Below are 18,858 nucleotides of genomic sequence, written 5' to 3'. Positions count from 1 at the left end.
AGCTCATACGAACTCTTTAATAATACTTGCAAGTTTTAGATTTCTGGCAATTAGATTGCAGGGAAAAGGACCAAGTATGAGTGACATTTCAGTACTGAAAACAGTGAATACAATCTGTGTCTCTTGTTCAGAATAAAAATAAATCAAGCCTGCCCTCAGTGCTCACAGGTAATAACTGTACTACTCTCTCTCTACATATATAGATATATACATATAATTAGGTCTAAAATAAGGTATTAATTATGTATCCAGTGAAAAGTAAGTTGCTACTGCATGACACAATTATTCTTGCTACTGTGATCTACTTTTCTTTTTCTCTGAGCAGCAAATAGGAGTGAAGATAATTTGCATATTCTAAAACGAATGATAAATGGATATATAGTAGTATATGGTATACAATAGTCTTTCTGAAAACAGTGTATTCAGAAAGACTATTTGACTTATGTTTCATTGTCAATTAAAAACTACAACAATTCTTAAAGATAATTAAAATCATTAAATAAAAACTTCAATAAAATTTAAGTGTTAAAAACCTCATCATGCATTTGCCTGACATAAAAAAATGGAATGGTAGCAGATATACCATATCAAAGTAGGAAAATTATCTTTTCTCACTCTCATACAAAATAGATAAATGGAAAATTTATCACTCAATGATTACCAAATTTACAGACATCTGCATTAACACCTAACATATATTCCATCTCTTTTTGCACATAGTACTGAATTCGTGCTATTTTCTGCTTTGGGGTTGCAGTACTTATGGAAACATCATCCAGATTTACTTATTTTCCTTTAAGTCTTAGAAGTCCCCTTTCATGTAAATACTTACACTACTTACATTTTATATATGAAGAGTCCTTTTCCAACTGTATTAAAATGTTTCTATAAGAACCTTTATCAGAGGAAAGAAGAACATACAGTACAAGTAATAACAAGTAATCATATTGTAATCAATATGATGGAACGATCTCTTCCATCATATTGATTACAATGAAAACATCACTGAGTTCTTAGAACAGGTATCTTCCGCAGTGAAGTGTACCTTTCTTCTGTGGTAGGAACATGACATCACAACCACGCTACTGACCTGTGAATTGGCAGCTTCCTCAGGAATAAGCAGCACAGCAGACTTTGCTACTCCTAATATTTTAGGCACATCCTTGGCACTTCCCCTAACCAGGCTTACATTAGTAAGTTCCAGAGTAAAATTCAAGCCCAGTAAAATAAATGCCTATGAGAGAGAGAATTTCATTAAAAAGGTAGAAATTTAATTCCACTAAAAATATTATCCAACAGTGCAAATAATTAACAAAGCAACCTGCAGATTCTTGTTTGTTTACATACAAAGCAGCATTTTCAAGACAAGTGTTTCATTGATTATGTTTCTCAAAGAATTACAGTTAAGCCATCAATATTGTGAAAGTAGTCTGCCAGCAGCTTGCTGGAATAGAAGTTTGTAAAGCAATTATTGCCATTTTTAAAAGTTGCATTTGACACACCAGCCTTTGGTTTGATTTTAATCCTTAGGATTAAAAATATTTAAGATGGTTGTAAGAGAATGTAAGAGTGGATGTAAGACTGTGATAAAAATGACAAACAACAAGAAAACACAGAAGACTGCAGGTATATTTATCTTTTTCTTCACTGGTCACAAATGACAGATCACTATTTACAATACAAAGAAACTTAAGAAAATATTTGCATTCATATAATAATAAGATATTGAACTCATAGTAACACAAAACAACAATGTAAGGAAACATAAAATATTTGAAAACATGCATAACAGTGATTTTGCAATTACTGTCAGAAAATTTGATTTTCAAATCCAGTTCTACTCCATAAAGAGGAAATTTGTAACACCAAGACTCTCTTCTCTGCTTCTTCACAGTCAATATTAGTGAGAGTTTTTTATCTTATTTGTAATGTGATGAAACAAATGGAAACAACAGATATCATGGGAGCTAAACAAGTAATACACACCTGGTTGCTTATTGGCACTCTTTTTACTCCAAAACTGGCGCCATCTTTTATTGTGAGGAATCCCACCTCATTCTCGGGTTCAATTAGTGCTTCGTCATGAAGGGATATGACACGGTACTCAACCATCACTTCTCCAAATGCCCCAGCATGCCGAGTCACATTAATCTGAACATATCGATCCAGGGCTTTTTCTACCAATACTGACTGCTGATCAGAGTACAGGGCAAACACTCCATAAGGATCATCATTTGCAAACACTGTGATCTTTGAAACGCCTTTCTCATGGTCTAAATCTGCTCCACCTTCCACTGAAATCAGCTGTACCACATAGCTTTCATCCAGTTCTGGAACATCATCAGGTAACAGGTAGATAATTATCTCAGCTGTACTCTGCTGGTCAGCAATGACAACAGATCCCTCTGTCTCAAGAAAGTCACCTGTGATGTCAGATTCACTACATATTTCCCAGTAAACCTGAAATTAGTATAGAAAATGCAAAACATAAAAGAAAGAAAAATAATCTCCAAAGTCAGAAACTTGTAAATTCAGGATTCAGTATAGACAGGATATGGAACAGGCCACTTTTAAATGGGTAAAATAACAATTGTTTTGGGTATGCATAGGAAGAATTTCCTATCACACAGACTATCTTTCAAAAAAGTGTGTTATTTCATTAACAACGTTAAGAATATGAATATTTCCTTTGTCTAGTTTCAGAAGATTTATGTACAACTATGTGGAATTTATAAACATTTTTCAAAAAGTATTTCTCTTTTCTCACCAAAACACCATTGCTGTTTTTTCTGTTTCCAGTATTCCTCACATAAGAAAGGAATGAACTCTCATTAAACACAGCAGATATTTCTATTAATTGCTCAATTTACTTTAAATTAAATGAGTTCCTGTTAAAACGCTGACTTCTAAACTAGGTAAAAACCAGTGTTTTGACATTGGTGGTTCAGAAAAGTCTGAGGAAGTCTGATTCTGTCTAAAAAAATAAAGTGTGATGATATCAAAGACCACTCAGTATGAAAGTATTGTCTCTTATTCTTCCATCAAAAGCAAACTGGGAGAGAAAGAAAGCAAGAGCAGTACAGCAGTATTGTTTTTCTTTTATTTCCCCTGACCAGGGAAGACTGAATTTTACTCTCCAAACCACAAGTACTTGGGCTAAGCCCTTCCTAAATTCAGTCTAAAAGGCAACATTAAAAAAAAAATAATAATTTGAGAAACAAGCAATTGAAAGGCACAGAATGAGATATTTTTCCATACAACAGCATCAAGGATGATTTCAGATTACATTGTTTATGAGGAAAAGAGTGAGAATACCGTTATGTTCCCCAGAATGCCTTGAATTCGTTTGACAAACAGTGTAATATTTTGCGGCCCTTCTTCTCCTGAGGGTTCTGCAAAACTACTCTCTGTTAATGATTCAGGAGCAAACTGTACAATTCCATTTGGATCACCAAACTTCTCTATCTGTAAAAAGGTAAAGAAACATTTAAAAAACTAGAAATACAGTGTGAGTTGTATTCTTGTTGAAACTACTGATATTTTCATTGCTAGATGCTACAAGGGCACATATCTGTTAGTTCCAAAAACAGCAGAAAAAATTTTGAATGTCCCTTTTTCAGTTTTCAGTTCCCCTGTAAGGAAAAGGAAAAGAACAGAGTTTTATTTCAAATGCTACATCTAAGTATTTTGATTCTAAAGCAGGAAATGCTCAGGCACCATGAATTAGTATACAGAAACTCTTCTAATACTAACAGTTTGCAAACTCAGAATTATGGGAGAGAGAGCTCATCCACATCCATCTCCGTGAACCATGAGCTGCAAAAAGAATTTGGGGAACATGACTTCCTGAAGGGGACTGTGGAAGTAAGAGCTAATTCCATCAACATCTTTCAGACCAGATAATAAAATAAAAATACCATTTCCAGGAGAGATTATTTTGAGGGCTTTTTACAGCAGCTTTATAAATATTTCCTTACTTGCAGTATCCCTAGAGCACTGATTTGTCTGTGATAACTCTCAAAAACATCTGCATTTCTCTTGTACTGTGAGAAGTCAGACTTTCTCCATTCCTCTGAAGAGATGTCAAGAGTGAGCCTAGTGCTGTGTGAGCATGTCCAGATCGCTATTACCTACCACACACACATGATGGTCGGTGCAGGCCAAGTGGTCTAGCCTGAAGAGTTTGTCCATCATTGATTTTTGCTATCTCAGCATTGGAGGCCAAGTGTGTGTGGATTATTGGTTCATCATAGTTTTTTTGTTTGCTCAAGGGAAAAAGACATTGAGCACCTTTTTGTGCATAAATCATCCTCTCTATTGTATACCTTTGTCATTAATGTTGTTGCTGTTACTGTTTGTTTCTCATCTCTTTGGTGTTTTCAAGTAAATTTCTCTTATCTTGACTCAGAAGCTGCTTTTTGTCTTCCTCTCACAAGAGAGGGTAGGGGGAGGGAAGCAGTTGAGTGGGGTTTAATTTCCAGCTGGGTTTAAACCACAACAGATGATAAACATATTGACACATAGAAATGTGGGTTCAATCCATGCTCTCTCCAAAGAGAACTATAGAAAACTGCAAATAGGAGAGCCAGCTCACCGCTTTTATTCCAATTTTTTCTGATAGATTCTCTGCCCTTTTTCTTTCAGAACTGAACATAATATATCAAAATAGTACAAAGGTCAAAAAAGCCAATGACTAAGTAATCATTGGGATTGATTTTTAAAAGCTTTGCATTTATAAATACCAATATCAACAGAAATCTCTGATGAAAGCAAAGTGATAATAACTTACTATTAATGTAATGCTGTTTGCCTTAGAATCTATTTCTGTTTCACCTTTCATAAGGCTCAGTCGAATAATGAAGGTTTTCTGAATTTCAACTTCTTCATGAGGATAGATTTGCAGATTAATTGTTCTCAGACCTCCTTCCCCTTCTTCAAAATAGAACGTTCCATTTACAGGGTCACCAATGTCATTATTCAGAGGAGACAAAATCTCTTCTGAATTGGGTCCCAAAATGTCCCAGTTAATCTGTGGAAGAGATCAGTTTCAGATTCACAGGGGTGATATATTATAATAGCATCCCAAGGGGAGAAGTGACAGAGTACCAAAAGTACTTAGCTATGTTTAAATATTTGCTATTAATACAGGATACAAAATAGTCATAATTAATTATATGGAACAAAATATAGAAGCCTTTGAAAAAGTAAATATGTCAATTCACAAATGGTAATTTTAAAGTGTTAGTCACAATGCCAGTTTATTAAATTCTAGATGTTAGTAATAGAAAAGAAACTAAGATTTCTTTAGCATATAGCAAGAATCACAAAGGCCAGTGTCTATGTCTCTTTCATTAGTTGTTTTGCAAAACTTCCCACATCAGTACTCATGATCAAAACCATTTTCCTTTGAAGTGTGATGTCAAGTCTAAAAATGACAAATATTTTCTATCATAAAAGCTTTTAATCCTTCAGATTACGAAGAAAATTATGAATCCTTCATATTTCTTCAGCCTGATTAAAAGCCACAGCATTTCCAGCGATTCCCACAAATTAGATTGCTTTTAAGGAGATTATATTCAGGACTTTACAATTATTATTTTGTTAATTTAACTGTTTTCTGCTTTTCTCGAGTGACTTCTAGAAAAAGTCAAAGATTGAGGCAATTTTTATATATGGAGAAGAAGAGTTCATGGTTTATAATGCAAATTTTCCAATTATTTGACAAGGCCCGCCATGTTTTATATTTGTATCTTCACTTTATAAGTGGCCTATATAAAGTAAAGAAATACTCTAGAAAACTCATAGTAAGCAATTTCCTGAATTAAATTAAACTAGTAGTAGTACATGAAGTTAACTATAATTTTTGTGGGATTAGGAACTAGTTCAAAACAATGTACACTATACCATAATAAAAAAAAGGAAGCAGGAGAAGAAAGAGGATTTTAAAAGGGTAACAACACTTTCTGTTATATTGAAGCTATATACAAATCATGTTTAATAAAAAGCTGTAATTATACTATTAGAAATCAGTCGCTAAGAAAGCTCTCAAAGCACAATGAAGGAGCTTTTTGACATAGTCATTGGAAAACTTTTAGTCTTTTGCAGGCAAGACCCACTTGCGCCTCCACCAACCGCCCAGTCCTTTCCACCACAAGGGACACCGTTGTGGTTGCATCAGGGTTGGGAAGAATAATTTGGCTTTGGTTGAGAAATCGGACCATGCCCTGGGGAGAGTCACTTTTCGCAATGGTGACCTGGGTCACCAGGTGGAGCCCCAGGACGGCTCCACCAGTAGCTCCTGTCAGTTGGATTTCAAATTGCTCTGCAAATTCACTGCACAGAAAAAAAAATAGAAAAGACATTCTGAGATATCTGAGAGAAAAGAAAAAAAAATCAAAACTGTACTTAGTAATTCAATCCTGCATCCAACTGAATGTGTTTAAAGGAATAAAGAAATAATCTCCATAGGTGCAGTGTAGAAGATTACTTCTAGTTGCATAGATAAATAAAAATATTACAGATATCGCAATTCTGAAATTCTATCATTATTATTCTATTTTCTACTAGCATTAAGTTAAAGAAAAATATGGAAAAATATTTTATTCTTCAGAGCAGTACTGTTGATGCCAACATTTCTTATAATATAATTAAAAATCATATTTGATTGCATGCATGATTGTATACTATTTAACAGGAGCTATGACACTGTAATACAACATCTTCTTTTTTTCCCTTTAGGTGATTTTCTCCCTAAGGTGATATTTTAGCTCCGCAGAAATGTGTTTTCCAATTCAAGCTCTATACACACATATGGGTAGATTTTTTAGGGCATGCTAAAAAAGACTTAATCTAAAGTAAATTGGTGAATAAATATCTGAAAAGGTAATTACCTTTCTTCATCATTTATAATAGAGATGTAAATAAAAGACTGGTTCTGTTCATGATAAAAAATTACAGTATTATTATGAATGACATAGTCAACATCATGAAGTGCAGAAATACTTCGAGAAATAAAATCAGCTGTGACATTGCCATAAGTTCCACGCTTTCGCAAAACAGGAATCATGATTAATCCAGCATCCTCTTCCACTATAAAAATAATTGAGAAAAATTTATGTAATTTCAAAATTCATGCCAAAGCCTTATCTTCCAAAATATAGTGAGAACTTATGGTAGACTTACCCTGTAGAAGGACATGCTGCGGATCAAATTCTATGATACCTTCAGCATTGTCATTTTTTGCAATAATGACCCATACTGTGGAGATATTTCCTATTATTGGAGGTTGATCCACCTGTAGACCATTCTCTCTTACAGTAAAATCAAATCCACTTGCAAGAACATAAAAAAAAAACCATAAAAATATAATTTAAACTTCTTGTGAAAGTATAAAGATATGTGTGTGACAATTTTTTAATTACTGCAAATAATTTTATTTTCTGACAGTTACTACTGAAGATTTTTTTGTCACATTTCTTCATATTATTATGTTTGCAAGAATTATTACTAGAAATGTGTATATTTTATTTGTTCTTTCTCATTTCATCTTTTTAATGAAATTTCTTGCAACTTGGCAATTTGTATCTAATGTATGGATTTAAAGTTTTATTAAATCTTAACCAGCAATACCTTTACACTAATATTAAAATAAATGGGTTTACCATACATCCATTTTCTATTATGATTACAATTATAGCTGTCTTACAAAATTTTACAGTAAAACAGATGAAACGTCTAGCAGTGATTTTATTCAGGTAGATCAGAATCCAAATGTATTTTGTTTTTCTAGTTTGTTTTTCTGCTTGCAACATATGAACTGGAAATTTTAACTTTACCTTCCTTGGAGTTCCACTTCAGTAATCACCAATGAAAAGTTTTCAGGACCTTCAGGAAGGTCATCATCATGAATTTCAATCCAAATAATTTTACTTTTCTCCTCTGGTTCAAACACAATTTCCCTTACTGTGGGAGTAAAATCCATTCCTTCCTCTGCCGTCCCACTTATTATCTGAAAGCAAAGATGCACTCTCCCATAGCATCCCTTGGAACGCACGAAAGAGAATATTTTCTTTTTAAAATGGCTTTGTTTTCTGTTACAGATGCCTTTACAAGGTGTTCTAAAGTCATATTTTCAATGGTTCTGTCACATAACAACAATATGATTTATCAAGTACAGAGTACATGTAATTTAACAGATAGCCACAGTCACTTTAAAGACTGATTTCTTTTCTTTCTAAAGTTGAACATAATTCTAGCAACAATGTTGGTATTTATCAGTAATTTTATATAAGAAAGAATTTTAATCTAATACCCATTTTTCATCTTCTGTTGTTTGGAATAGTTCACGGGAGAATGTAAACTCTCCATATGGATAATCACTGGCAGCCATGGTAATATTCGCTTGGCTGCTAGATTCATTTATGAGTCCTCCATCACTGATTCTGGTTAGTTGAAACTGGTAGTAATGCTTCTCCTCAGGACGGTCGTCATCTACAGCCTACAGGAAAGAATCAACAACAGCTGGAAGGATTTAAACCATTTCCAGAGAGAGAGAAATAAATAATTTTTAGCCAAGATCCTAAGAAAATAAAAGAAAGTACTTGAAATAGATATTGGGATCAGATTTCTCATATACCTGTATTAGAACAACTGCTGCAGACTGCCTATCCCTCATGGTCAAGGTCCCCGATACTTCAATAAATTCTGTGTGATGAGGAGGCGTTATATTCCAATATATTATGATCTCCCCAAAAATCCCTGGGCCACGTACCAGGCTGCAGGTAAGGACACAAACACAGATTTTATTTTACCTTTATTATTCAATATCCAATACAGAGATAGTATATCATACTGTTGTACATGGAAGAAATGTTATCAGCACTATGAAAGCTTGAGTTTTAATCACTATTAAGAATATAAGAATTCCCTTTTCAGCCGTTTTCAGAACATATCTGAAGCTCTCTTTTATTTTTCTGAGTTTGGAGGCATCTCCAGCCGTATTTTTACCAAGACGTCTCTCAAGTTTCTTTCCACATGTAGCCCAAAGATAGGGCCGAAAAACTGATTTCTCTTCATTCTGTTCTGCTTTTCCAGAGATAGATATGCAAAAGAGAAGGGCAATTGGATGTCAGGGTAATGCCAGGGGCAATTTGATGTATAAGGCAGATGTAGGATACTAGAATACTTCTTTGATATTTTCTCTGATATGTTCTGTCTGCTACTTGTCTAAAATCCTATAATAGCACAATGCTTGGATAAGTCACAGTAAAGATTTGTCTGCACATTCTGCACATAACACAATCTCAAACTACTTCTTGCACAAAGCATTGTTTTGTCTTTTGGACTTCTTGGGCCAGTACCAGAAGATGTTCTGCTGCTTTGTATTTGCTGGAAGTGTCATAATCTTTTCTTCCAATGCTCTTAGAAGATTATTCTAAGAATCTAAAACTCTTTGTTCTGTTTTCAGTTGATTGAATAAAACAATTGCGTCTTGTTTCCACCAAAACCCCCATTCCCACACTGTTTATGCTAGAATATAACAATTTGCTGAAATACTATTCAGGCACAAGTCCTGAATCAAATTCTAGAAAGCACAAAGCACCTTCAAATGTCACATTTTCTTACCCCTTTCCTTTGATCAAGATCTTCTTTCCTTTGGCGCATCGATGTTGTAAATAACTTGAAGACAGAGAGGAATATTTGGACCTCCCCATTAATACTGAAAGGATACACACATGGTATATTCTACCCTTCTTTAAAACCAATCACCTGGTTTTTAAAATAGTACTGATTATAGAAATTATGATAAAATGTAGTACTCAATAAATTGCCAAATGTGGGGTCTCATAGCTTTTGAATCTGGGCTGTTGCTCTTTCTTTGAAAAAATTAGAGATGTACCCACCTAATAAGAGCAGTTCCATTATAACTTCCTGAAGGTTCTCCAATCAAAACATGCTTGGATGAATGGGCTATCCCAACCACCCCAGAAGCTCCTTCATCTCCCATAATAGTGATGGTTGCAACACCTATGAAGAGAAAAATTATTCTCATGGTAAGTGAAAACTAAGCAATTTACCTTTGATAAATTTTGTGACATGAATGGTTAAACATTAGCTTCATAGAGGGCTGTGGAACGCTCTGACATCTTCAGGTAAGGAACTTCGGGAAAAAGACTGACTTTCACAATTGCGACCAAGTAGATGCCCACAAAGTACTTAAGCACTGCAGACTAAAATAATATGAACAGACTTAGAATAGTTCTCATATAGAATATCTAAAACCAGAAGATACTGAATTAACTCTTTACCATTTACAGGAGATATCTCTGCATCACCAGTAGAGACTAGCTGAATGGTAAATGTTTCATTCCCCTCCAGCAGACCATCTTGTATTGCATGTAAAATAATCTGTTTTTGGGACTCAGTCTGCATCATGTAAAGACCAGAAAGACATGGATATATATTAAATGAAATTAAACAAAATACAGTGTTGAAACAATTCTTTTTTTAACATATCAAATGTTAAGAATGCTTGACATATTCTTTAGTATTTTAAAACATGAGATTATCTGATCAGGCTGAAATTTCTTCTCAGATTAATAGCCAGTAAAAATTATCTCTCAAACATTGCAGGCCATCCTAAAAATACCCTCAATATTTTCAACTAAATAAAGATTGAAATTCCTTTGAAATTGTACTCACATAGGTGTTTTTTAACTTAGAGGAAACTTTCTATGGAGAAACTGCCTATTCAATAGTACACACATATTCTAAGGATTAACACATTAAGATTAGATATATTATTCAAATTTCTGTCTAATCCACGTTTTTGTCAGCGGAAGTGGCAAACATATATAAATTTAGTGTATCATGTTTATGCTTATACTCAAGCATGTATAAATCAAGCAAGACAAAATGTCAAAGCCTATCAGTAGAGAAATGACAGCAAAACTTTGCCAAATACAGATCGTTTTACTAGAAAAAAAAAAAATCTATTTTTCAGCTGACTCAAAGTAAAACAACCAGCATGCCTATTGATTTAATGAAAAAAAAAATATACTGAGAGAAAAAAGATTATGCTCTGCTAAAATACTTTTCTTCATTAAATATTTTGAGTAGACTGTAAAATATAAATATTAACATAGTATCAGTATCCAATATTTACCTCTGAGTTCAGAGCTGCAACCTGCCATGAAATACAAATTAAATAACACTGTCTAGTTTGAAAGTCATGAAGGTGCTTTTTGGGTTTTTTTTAATCTGCAGATTTTGAGCATTCATTTTTCTTTCTGACCCTTTCAATACAAGTTTTCTTTTTAAGATGTTTGATACTTTAGTGGAATAAGTGTTTCTCCAATCATTATTTTCATTTAGTAGGTTTCAATTTCTCTTTCTTAATAGTGAAAACAGTGGAGATTTGAAGAACTACCTTCTTGATGATTACATTATGCTGCATTAAAAGAGCATGTCAGCTTTCCATTGCATCTTGAAAGCCTGAATATTTCTAACCCCACCAGTTCAAACTGACCTTTTTCTAGCGTATAATACTTAGTAACCTCACACTTCTATCAACAAGTAACAACAACCATACAAATACACACCAGTAGAAGGAAGTATTTATAAATCTAATAATCAATAAGTTATTGCAATACCTCACTGAAATGAAGGGTACCATTTAGAGGGGTCAGATCATATCTGGCTGCTTCCTCAAGAATCCATAACACTGTAACTGCTCCTCTTCCTCCCTGACTTCGACTTACATTGAGCAAAACAACTGCAGCAGAGTCATCAGGTGTCTCAGGTTCCTTCACAATTACCTGACGGAGAAAGAGAAGGAAAATATGGGAAAGACTGTATTGAAAAAAGTCAAAAGCTGCATTGATAATGTCAAATTACCTGGATACGTGCTAAAGATAAACAGTGGAGAACATTATCAATGACAATTCTAAACAATAGGAGTGAAAATGGACAGGGACATAACAGGTGTAAGGAGAGTGTTGAATTCTGGAAGCAAGGACTAGTCATTCAAGTGATTTCTGTATGCACTATAATGCAAAACAATTACAGACAATGTCACCAGCAGGCTCAGTACCAGCAAAAGGGAGAGCAGAAGCACTGCAAGAACTAAGATGAGATATGCTTTGTAATTTCTTTCCAAATTTTACTTTCAGTAATGCAGATTATTATACAGACCATCAAAAATCCTACCTAGAATGTCCTGAATTGTTATTATAGTGAATTAAATTGATTCAGTCATGCAGAAATCTACATTTATGGAGCAGTACTTTCACTGTTACTACCATCCTACACAGCTAGATGAAGACAAGCACTAATATAATTTCAATGAAATCACATCTTCCACTGCAGTGAAGGCTTACAAAAACCAGCTATATGCTAGTGACACAAACCCACTCCAACTTTAGCAGAAAGGAGTGCAGCCTAAATCAAACTCACATTCTTTTCTTCAAACCTGAATACCCCAACAGGAGAATCATTTGGTGGAATAGCGACAGTTACCAGGGTGTCATTCCCAAGTCTTGCACCACCTGTTACCCTCACCAGGGCAATTTTGAATATCTCAAGGAATTCAACTTCACTGTCATCTATGATTGTAATTTCTATTTCTCCTGTAGCCTGTAGAAATGTTAAAAAAAGAACAAAACAACAAAGCTTCATTTATAATATTCTGTGAATTGCTTGAAAAAAGAATTAAAATAGGCAAATTTTATCTAGTAACAGACAATGCTCACCTGTTAATTTTTCTTCTTATGTTTGTATATTTATTATACGAAGATATAATTTCAGTAGTTGTTTTTCAGTCCATCAATGTAAATCTTTTTTGTTAAAACCAGCAGAATGTTCTGCTTTGGTACTCAGTAATGTTGACAATAATGTTGACAATGTTGACAATATTCTGCACACTATGTATATCCTTTGCTTTGCCAAAGACCACTTATATTCAGTTAAAATCAAAATCCCTTGTGTACAATAAGTATTCTAAGGTGCAGCATGAAATTTAAAACTTTGTGTAGAACACAGATAAGAAAACATATATGTTTATTCTGAGAATTTATAGCGAAGATGGATTTCGCTACAAATTTTCCTTGTAACAGGGTTTATTATTAGAAGTTATGCCCTCACTTGCCAAAGTATCAAAGACACACAAGCCTATTTGGTCAATGGTTTTGAATATTCTGGTTTTCCATGTTAAAAAACTGAAGCTGGGAGCATCATTCATATACATAAGGCCATAAATAATATGTTTACAGTGAAAATTCTGATAGAGGAAAACATACAAAAAATCTTAAGCTGGTAACCCAAAGTCAGGTAAACTTTCAGCAAGTGAATACCTGCCCATCTGCAAATGTAAGGTTTCCAGATGATGGTGCGAAATCTTCAAAACTGGCAGTTGAAAGAATGGCTTCCCAGTACAGAGTTGCTGACCCAAACTTCCCAGCCTGTCGAACAACTGGGAGTTTTAGTACATTGTGTGGTGGTGGTACCTCATAAGCAGAAACAGCTCCAGTGATACCCTGAACATTCAAAAAGAAATTGCAGTGTCTCAACAAACTTTTTTTTTTTTGCATTTACTGGCAGTTAAAAATAAGTGAAGAAATACTTGTAAAATGGTCTGGCCTTAGCATTGACTTTGCTATGAGCAAAAATCTGGATTAAATGACCTCCTGACATCCCTTTTTATTACATTGGTTTCAGAAATGCCAGCTCCATAATAATTTTTTGGTGTATTATTTGTGACAAACCTCTTAAGAAAGAATTGTTTGTCCGGTATCTGGCCATTTTACCCAGAACATCTTAGTATCATAAAGCCAATCAGAACACTTTCTTAAGTCATCTAAGAAATCAGACCGTCTTGCTCAAAAGCCACTTTATATGTTTTTCATTCAGACTTATTTACCTTTGTAACATTAAAATTAAATATTCCTCGGGCATCGTCATTTTCTTCAATTGTTATTTCAGCTATTTCTAATCCAAGCCTCTTCACACTTGGCTGTCCTTCAGACAAAGTGATTAGCTGCACATCAGTAATATTGATTATAAATCCTTCCTGTAATTCTGGAATATCATCCTGAAAAAAAGTTTTAAATGTCTTTTTTTTTTTTAATGATACATTGCAATATAGTACAGTTGACTACTTGTAGGTTGTTTACTGTTCAAAACTTCTCCGTATTTGGGACTATATAACCAATCTCTGGCTTCATACCATATAGAAGATGAGAAGATACTTTTGCTGAGATTTTGAAATCAAAGCTGACAAGTCAGATTCCAGACCTGCAAGAACAGTGGAAAGCAGTGCTGGCTGTCACCTGTTACTGCTACCTATGAGAAAGTCAGCTAGATCTCAGAAACTAAGCCATGACTTGAAAATCAGTACCTCTATTCTAAATATACAAAGAATATACATAATCTTTTTCATTATTATAAGTAAATTTTGGGATTATAATCAAACAAGAATTTGGCTCATTCCCAGTGATTAGTATGCAAGGTTTTTTGAAAGAGATGGCTGCAAGAGTCCCAGCACAGCCATTTCTAGAATGTTAAGTCATACTACTAGTATAAAATCAGTACCATTTCCATTTCCTTAAAAGACATTAATAGCTTAAGAAATCGTTAGTCTACTCACAGGCAAAATAGTGACTATGACAGAAGTTGTTGTTGCATTCTCTGCCATAATTACTGTTTTCTTTTCCAGTATATAATCCTCATTTTCTGTTGCTCGGTTGGAGGGGGGGAGTTCAAAGTTTGGCGCAGTGCTCAACTGGACTGCAAGATCCCCAAAAAATCCCTGTTCTCGAACAATTTGTAGAGTAACAGTAGTTGAATTCTGCTGCCCTATAGTAAGGAGATAGAAAAAATTCAAGATATGACTGTTTTACAATCATAGAATATGCTGAGTTGGCAGGACCCACCAGGATCATCAGAGTCCAACACCAGAATCACACCATGGGCCTGAGAGAATTGTTCAAATGCTTCTTGAACTCTGTCAGGCTTGGTGATGTGACCACTTACCTGAGCACCCTGAGTGGTGCTCAGACACACTCTTGGTAAAAAACCTTTTCCTGCTATCCAACCTAAATCTGCCTGAACTCAGCTTCATGCAATTTATTTAAGTCCTGTCATGGGGCACCAGAGAGTGCAGCAATCAGTGTCTGCCCCTCCTCTTCCCCTCCTCTTCCCCTCATGAGGAAGTTGTAACTGCAATGAGGTCTCCCCTCAGTCTCCTCCTGTCCAGGCTGAACAGAACAAATAACCTCAGCCACTCCTCATACAACTTCCCCTCAAGGCCTTCACCATCCTCATGGACCTCCTCTGCCCTCCTCTGCACGCTGTCTAAAAGTTTAATGTCTTTCTTATACTGAAGTGACATAAACTGCCCCCAGCACTCAAGGCGAGGCTGCCCCAGTGCAGAGCAGAGCAGAGCAGGACAATCCCCTCCCTTGCCTGGTTGGCAATGCTGGGCCTGATGCCCCCCAGGACACGCTTGGCCCTCCTGGCTGCCAGGGCACTGCTGGCTCATGTTCAACTTGCCACTGACCAGGACCCCCAGGTCGCTTTCCATGGCGCTGCTTTCCAGCATTTCATTCCCCAGACTTTCCATCCATCAAGAGTTGCCCCAGGCACAGAATCTGTTACTTTCCCTTGTATACTTCATATAGTTGGTGATTGCCCAGTGCTGTAATTTGTCAAGGTCTTTCTAATTTGTTGAGGTCTCTCTTCAGGGCCTCTCTGCCTTCAAGGGAGCGCCTCCCAATTTAATGTTGTCAGCAAAGTTAGTATTCCCAAGAGTCCTGGATCCAACACAGTATATCACAGTACAAGCTGGCTTGTACTGGGCAATTAATTTGGATATAAATAAGAAAACCAGCTGGTTCCATAAACTGGGCCCTGAGTTGACAGAGAGGAATCTCAATCAATTACCTTCCATCCTATGCTGCAGACATCTCACTTGTCTGGGAGCTGAGCAGCTTTAAAAGATCGGACTAATGAGCTATCTAGAGCTATCAGACCAATGAGCATTTCAAAGCCCCTTTATAAAGAGGGGTTCAAACAATAAACTCTCTCGGTTGCCACATGGACTTTGGGTGTGTGTGTCATCTCTGTCTCTGACCCACGCCCCTTCATGCTACAGTTGTTCATGAAGATGTTGAAGAGAACTGAGACTAGAATGAGCCCTATGGAAGCCATATTTTAGCCCTTGGCCTGCTTGATTCTCAGCTCAGCCAACTACTGGAGCTGCTTGTTAGAAGCGCTTCAATTCTGCTCAGTGACACAACAGTCCTTGGAGAATTCTAGGGCTTAAGCAGATGAGCACACACAAGTGATGAGAACACACAAAACAGTACCTATATTTGAAGATACTGTGCATTGAAAAACTGGATCTAGAAGAAGAATAAGATATTAAATATCTACAGTTTTATATGTGTGTTACACAAATTATTACTTCAATACTTCTACTTTTATTCAGTTATCCTTCAAAACTTCTATCTCAGTAATTTGCCTGACCTTTCATGCCTAGGCCATCACTATTGCTTCTAACACAGAAAGTGCTATTGAAGGCAGTCATTCTGGCTGTAAACGTCACATTTCCTTAACTCAAATATTGAAGAAGTTAAATAGACTTGTATCAGTCAGGCTCAGCATCCTTTTGGGAAAGCAGATTTGTAATTTTATCCAATCAATAATGAAACACATAATCTGGCTAAAAGTGCTATATTTATGACTGGAGAAATAGATAAAATGTAAACAAGCTTGCACTTCAAGCCAGTTCTTGTAACCAGGTATTATTTCACAGACAGAACTTGTGAATAATTCATTATAAGTACAACAGTTAAAGATTGGGGAAAAAAAAAAAACCTGTGCAACCAGTGGAAGCTAGGAACTTTCCTTGAATCCTAACTTCAAAGTATAAATGTTTATCATGTGTAAGAAATCAACAGAATCCTATACGTTACTTCTAGGTGCTAATAAAGGGGCAACACCAATTCATCTAAAAATAAAATATGTTAGAATATTTTACCTGTGATAATATACTCTGATGAAAAAAGTAATTTTTTTATATCTAATTTTTTAATATAGACATAATATTAAATTGTTAGAAAATTCTAACTGGGTTGTTGAAGTATGAATAGCTTATCAGGTAACTACGGGAAGAGCCCAAAAAATGCCAGCTAGCTCCCTGAACCAGGAGAGAAGGAAGAAGCCTGCCCATCATGGCAATTCTCTTCTGATCAAGTGCCTAGGAGATCTTTTTCAGCTTGTGCCTGGAAGGAAAACCAATGCAACTACAAGCAGAAAAATACCACCTTTTTCATGAAGTAGAATTGACTCCTGCTCTGCTTCCTTCCTTCCCCTAGCCTCTGAGCAAAAGACTTCCCTTTTAGAGCCACTTCAAGAGGAAAGTCTTTCTATGCAAATTATTTTAAACAATATAGCAATCCCATTAAATGGGCAACTTCTGCTTTTTATATAAATAGAAGTATTTTATGCATTTGTGATTTGCAACTTACCTCTCAAACAAGAACGGCTAAAGAATATGACATATGCAATGTGAAATACAGCATAGTTACATATTTTAAGGAATATTTATGCTATAAATAATTAAATATTGCTGATATATAAAAACTTTATTTAAAAACTGCTGATATATATATATACATATATACATATATGTATATATGTATATATCTATGTGTGTATATATACATTTATGTAAGCTGTGTTATAGCTTCAACAATGCTTTGAAAAAACTTTGAAAATTTTTTCCTAAGAATCAAGAAACAGACTTACCTTCTGGCTCTGTGACTTTAACAAAGAGAGACTCCACGTGCCATTCAATCACACCATGTGGAGAGTCACTGGGTAAAATGCTAAGTACAGCTCTTGCCCTTTTGGGATCAATGACAGCTCCTTTTGTGCTATCTTGAACATCCACAGTGGTAACACGGGTGAGTATGATTTCCACTGCCTCTGAAAGTTCTGCAACACTGTCTGCAAGAATTGTCAGGGTGATTGTGGACAGGGCCTGGCCTTCTGAAAATGTAACCTAAAGTTTTAGAGGGAAGGGGGGAAAATAGTCAAATTTCTTGTCAGTGTTAGTAAACCTAGAGTTTTATTCTGTAAACTCTATCAGTTATAAAATGCATCTACATACACACATACATATCTTATAGAATCATAGAATACAAGGTTGGAAGGGACCACAAGGATTATTTATCTGGCCCAATCTTTCTCGGCAGTACCACAGTCTAACCAAGATGGTCCAGCATCCTCTCCAGCTCAATCTTAGAAGTGTCTGTTTCGGGGAGTCCACAACTTTCCTGGGAGGGTTATTCCAATGGATGATTGTTCTCATGGTGAAAGATTTTCCTCTTATGTCCAGTGAGAATCTCCACAGGAGTAACTTGCATCCATTATCCCTTGTCTTTTCAACATAACACCTTGTAAAAGTATTCTCCTTTGTGCCCACCTTTTAAATACTGACACATGATCTTAACATAAGGTCTCCCCATAACCTTCTCTCAAGATTGAACAGTTCTCTCAGCCTTCCCTCGTATGACAGGCTTCCTTGTCCCCTAAGCACATTTGTGGTCAGCTCTGGACCCCTACCAGCCTGCCCATATCTATTTTCCATTATGGGGACCAAAACTGAACACTGAATTACAGCTGTAGCCCAAAAAGTGCTCAGTAGAGTGGGCTAATGATGGCTTTATCTCTGCTGGGAGTGACCTTGTTAATGCAACCCAGAAATATTCTGGTGGATTGCATCAATGTTCATATTGATGTTTATAATGTTTATATTGAGCTTCTTGACCAGCAGAATCCCCAGGTCTCTTCCCTTGG

At 35.6% G+C, this 18,858-nt stretch overlaps 1 protein-coding gene across 1 annotated transcript in view; it reads right to left on the bottom strand.

The window, feature by feature from the left end:
* ADGRV1 (adhesion G protein-coupled receptor V1) overlaps positions 1–18,858 on the bottom strand; it is a 280,024-nt gene that overhangs the window by 172,252 nt on the left and 88,914 nt on the right. The window contains exons 54-71 of the mRNA XM_031058954.1: positions 17,806–18,061; positions 14,642–14,850; positions 13,916–14,086; positions 13,350–13,532; positions 12,454–12,633; positions 11,652–11,816; positions 10,308–10,425; positions 9,903–10,026; positions 8,636–8,774; positions 8,312–8,497; positions 7,836–8,068; positions 7,183–7,331; positions 6,891–7,089; positions 6,117–6,333; positions 4,790–5,029; positions 3,316–3,465; positions 1,987–2,460; positions 1,091–1,234 (exon numbers count right to left, since the gene is read on the bottom strand). Of these exons, the coding sequence (XP_030914814.1) occupies positions 1,091–1,234; positions 1,987–2,460; positions 3,316–3,465; positions 4,790–5,029; positions 6,117–6,333; positions 6,891–7,089; positions 7,183–7,331; positions 7,836–8,068; positions 8,312–8,497; positions 8,636–8,774; positions 9,903–10,026; positions 10,308–10,425; positions 11,652–11,816; positions 12,454–12,633; positions 13,350–13,532; positions 13,916–14,086; positions 14,642–14,850; positions 17,806–18,061 (3,537 nt within the window). The remainder of the gene's footprint in view (positions 1–1,090; positions 1,235–1,986; positions 2,461–3,315; positions 3,466–4,789; positions 5,030–6,116; positions 6,334–6,890; positions 7,090–7,182; positions 7,332–7,835; positions 8,069–8,311; positions 8,498–8,635; positions 8,775–9,902; positions 10,027–10,307; positions 10,426–11,651; positions 11,817–12,453; positions 12,634–13,349; positions 13,533–13,915; positions 14,087–14,641; positions 14,851–17,805; positions 18,062–18,858) is intronic.

This window comes from Geospiza fortis, unplaced genomic scaffold (genome assembly GCF_000277835.1).
Source record: "Geospiza fortis unplaced genomic scaffold, GeoFor_1.0 scaffold279, whole genome shotgun sequence".
NCBI lineage: Eukaryota > Metazoa > Chordata > Aves > Passeriformes > Thraupidae > Geospiza > Geospiza fortis.
The sequence above is the reverse complement of the archived record's forward strand: the minus strand, read 5'-3'. Positions and strand labels throughout refer to the sequence as shown.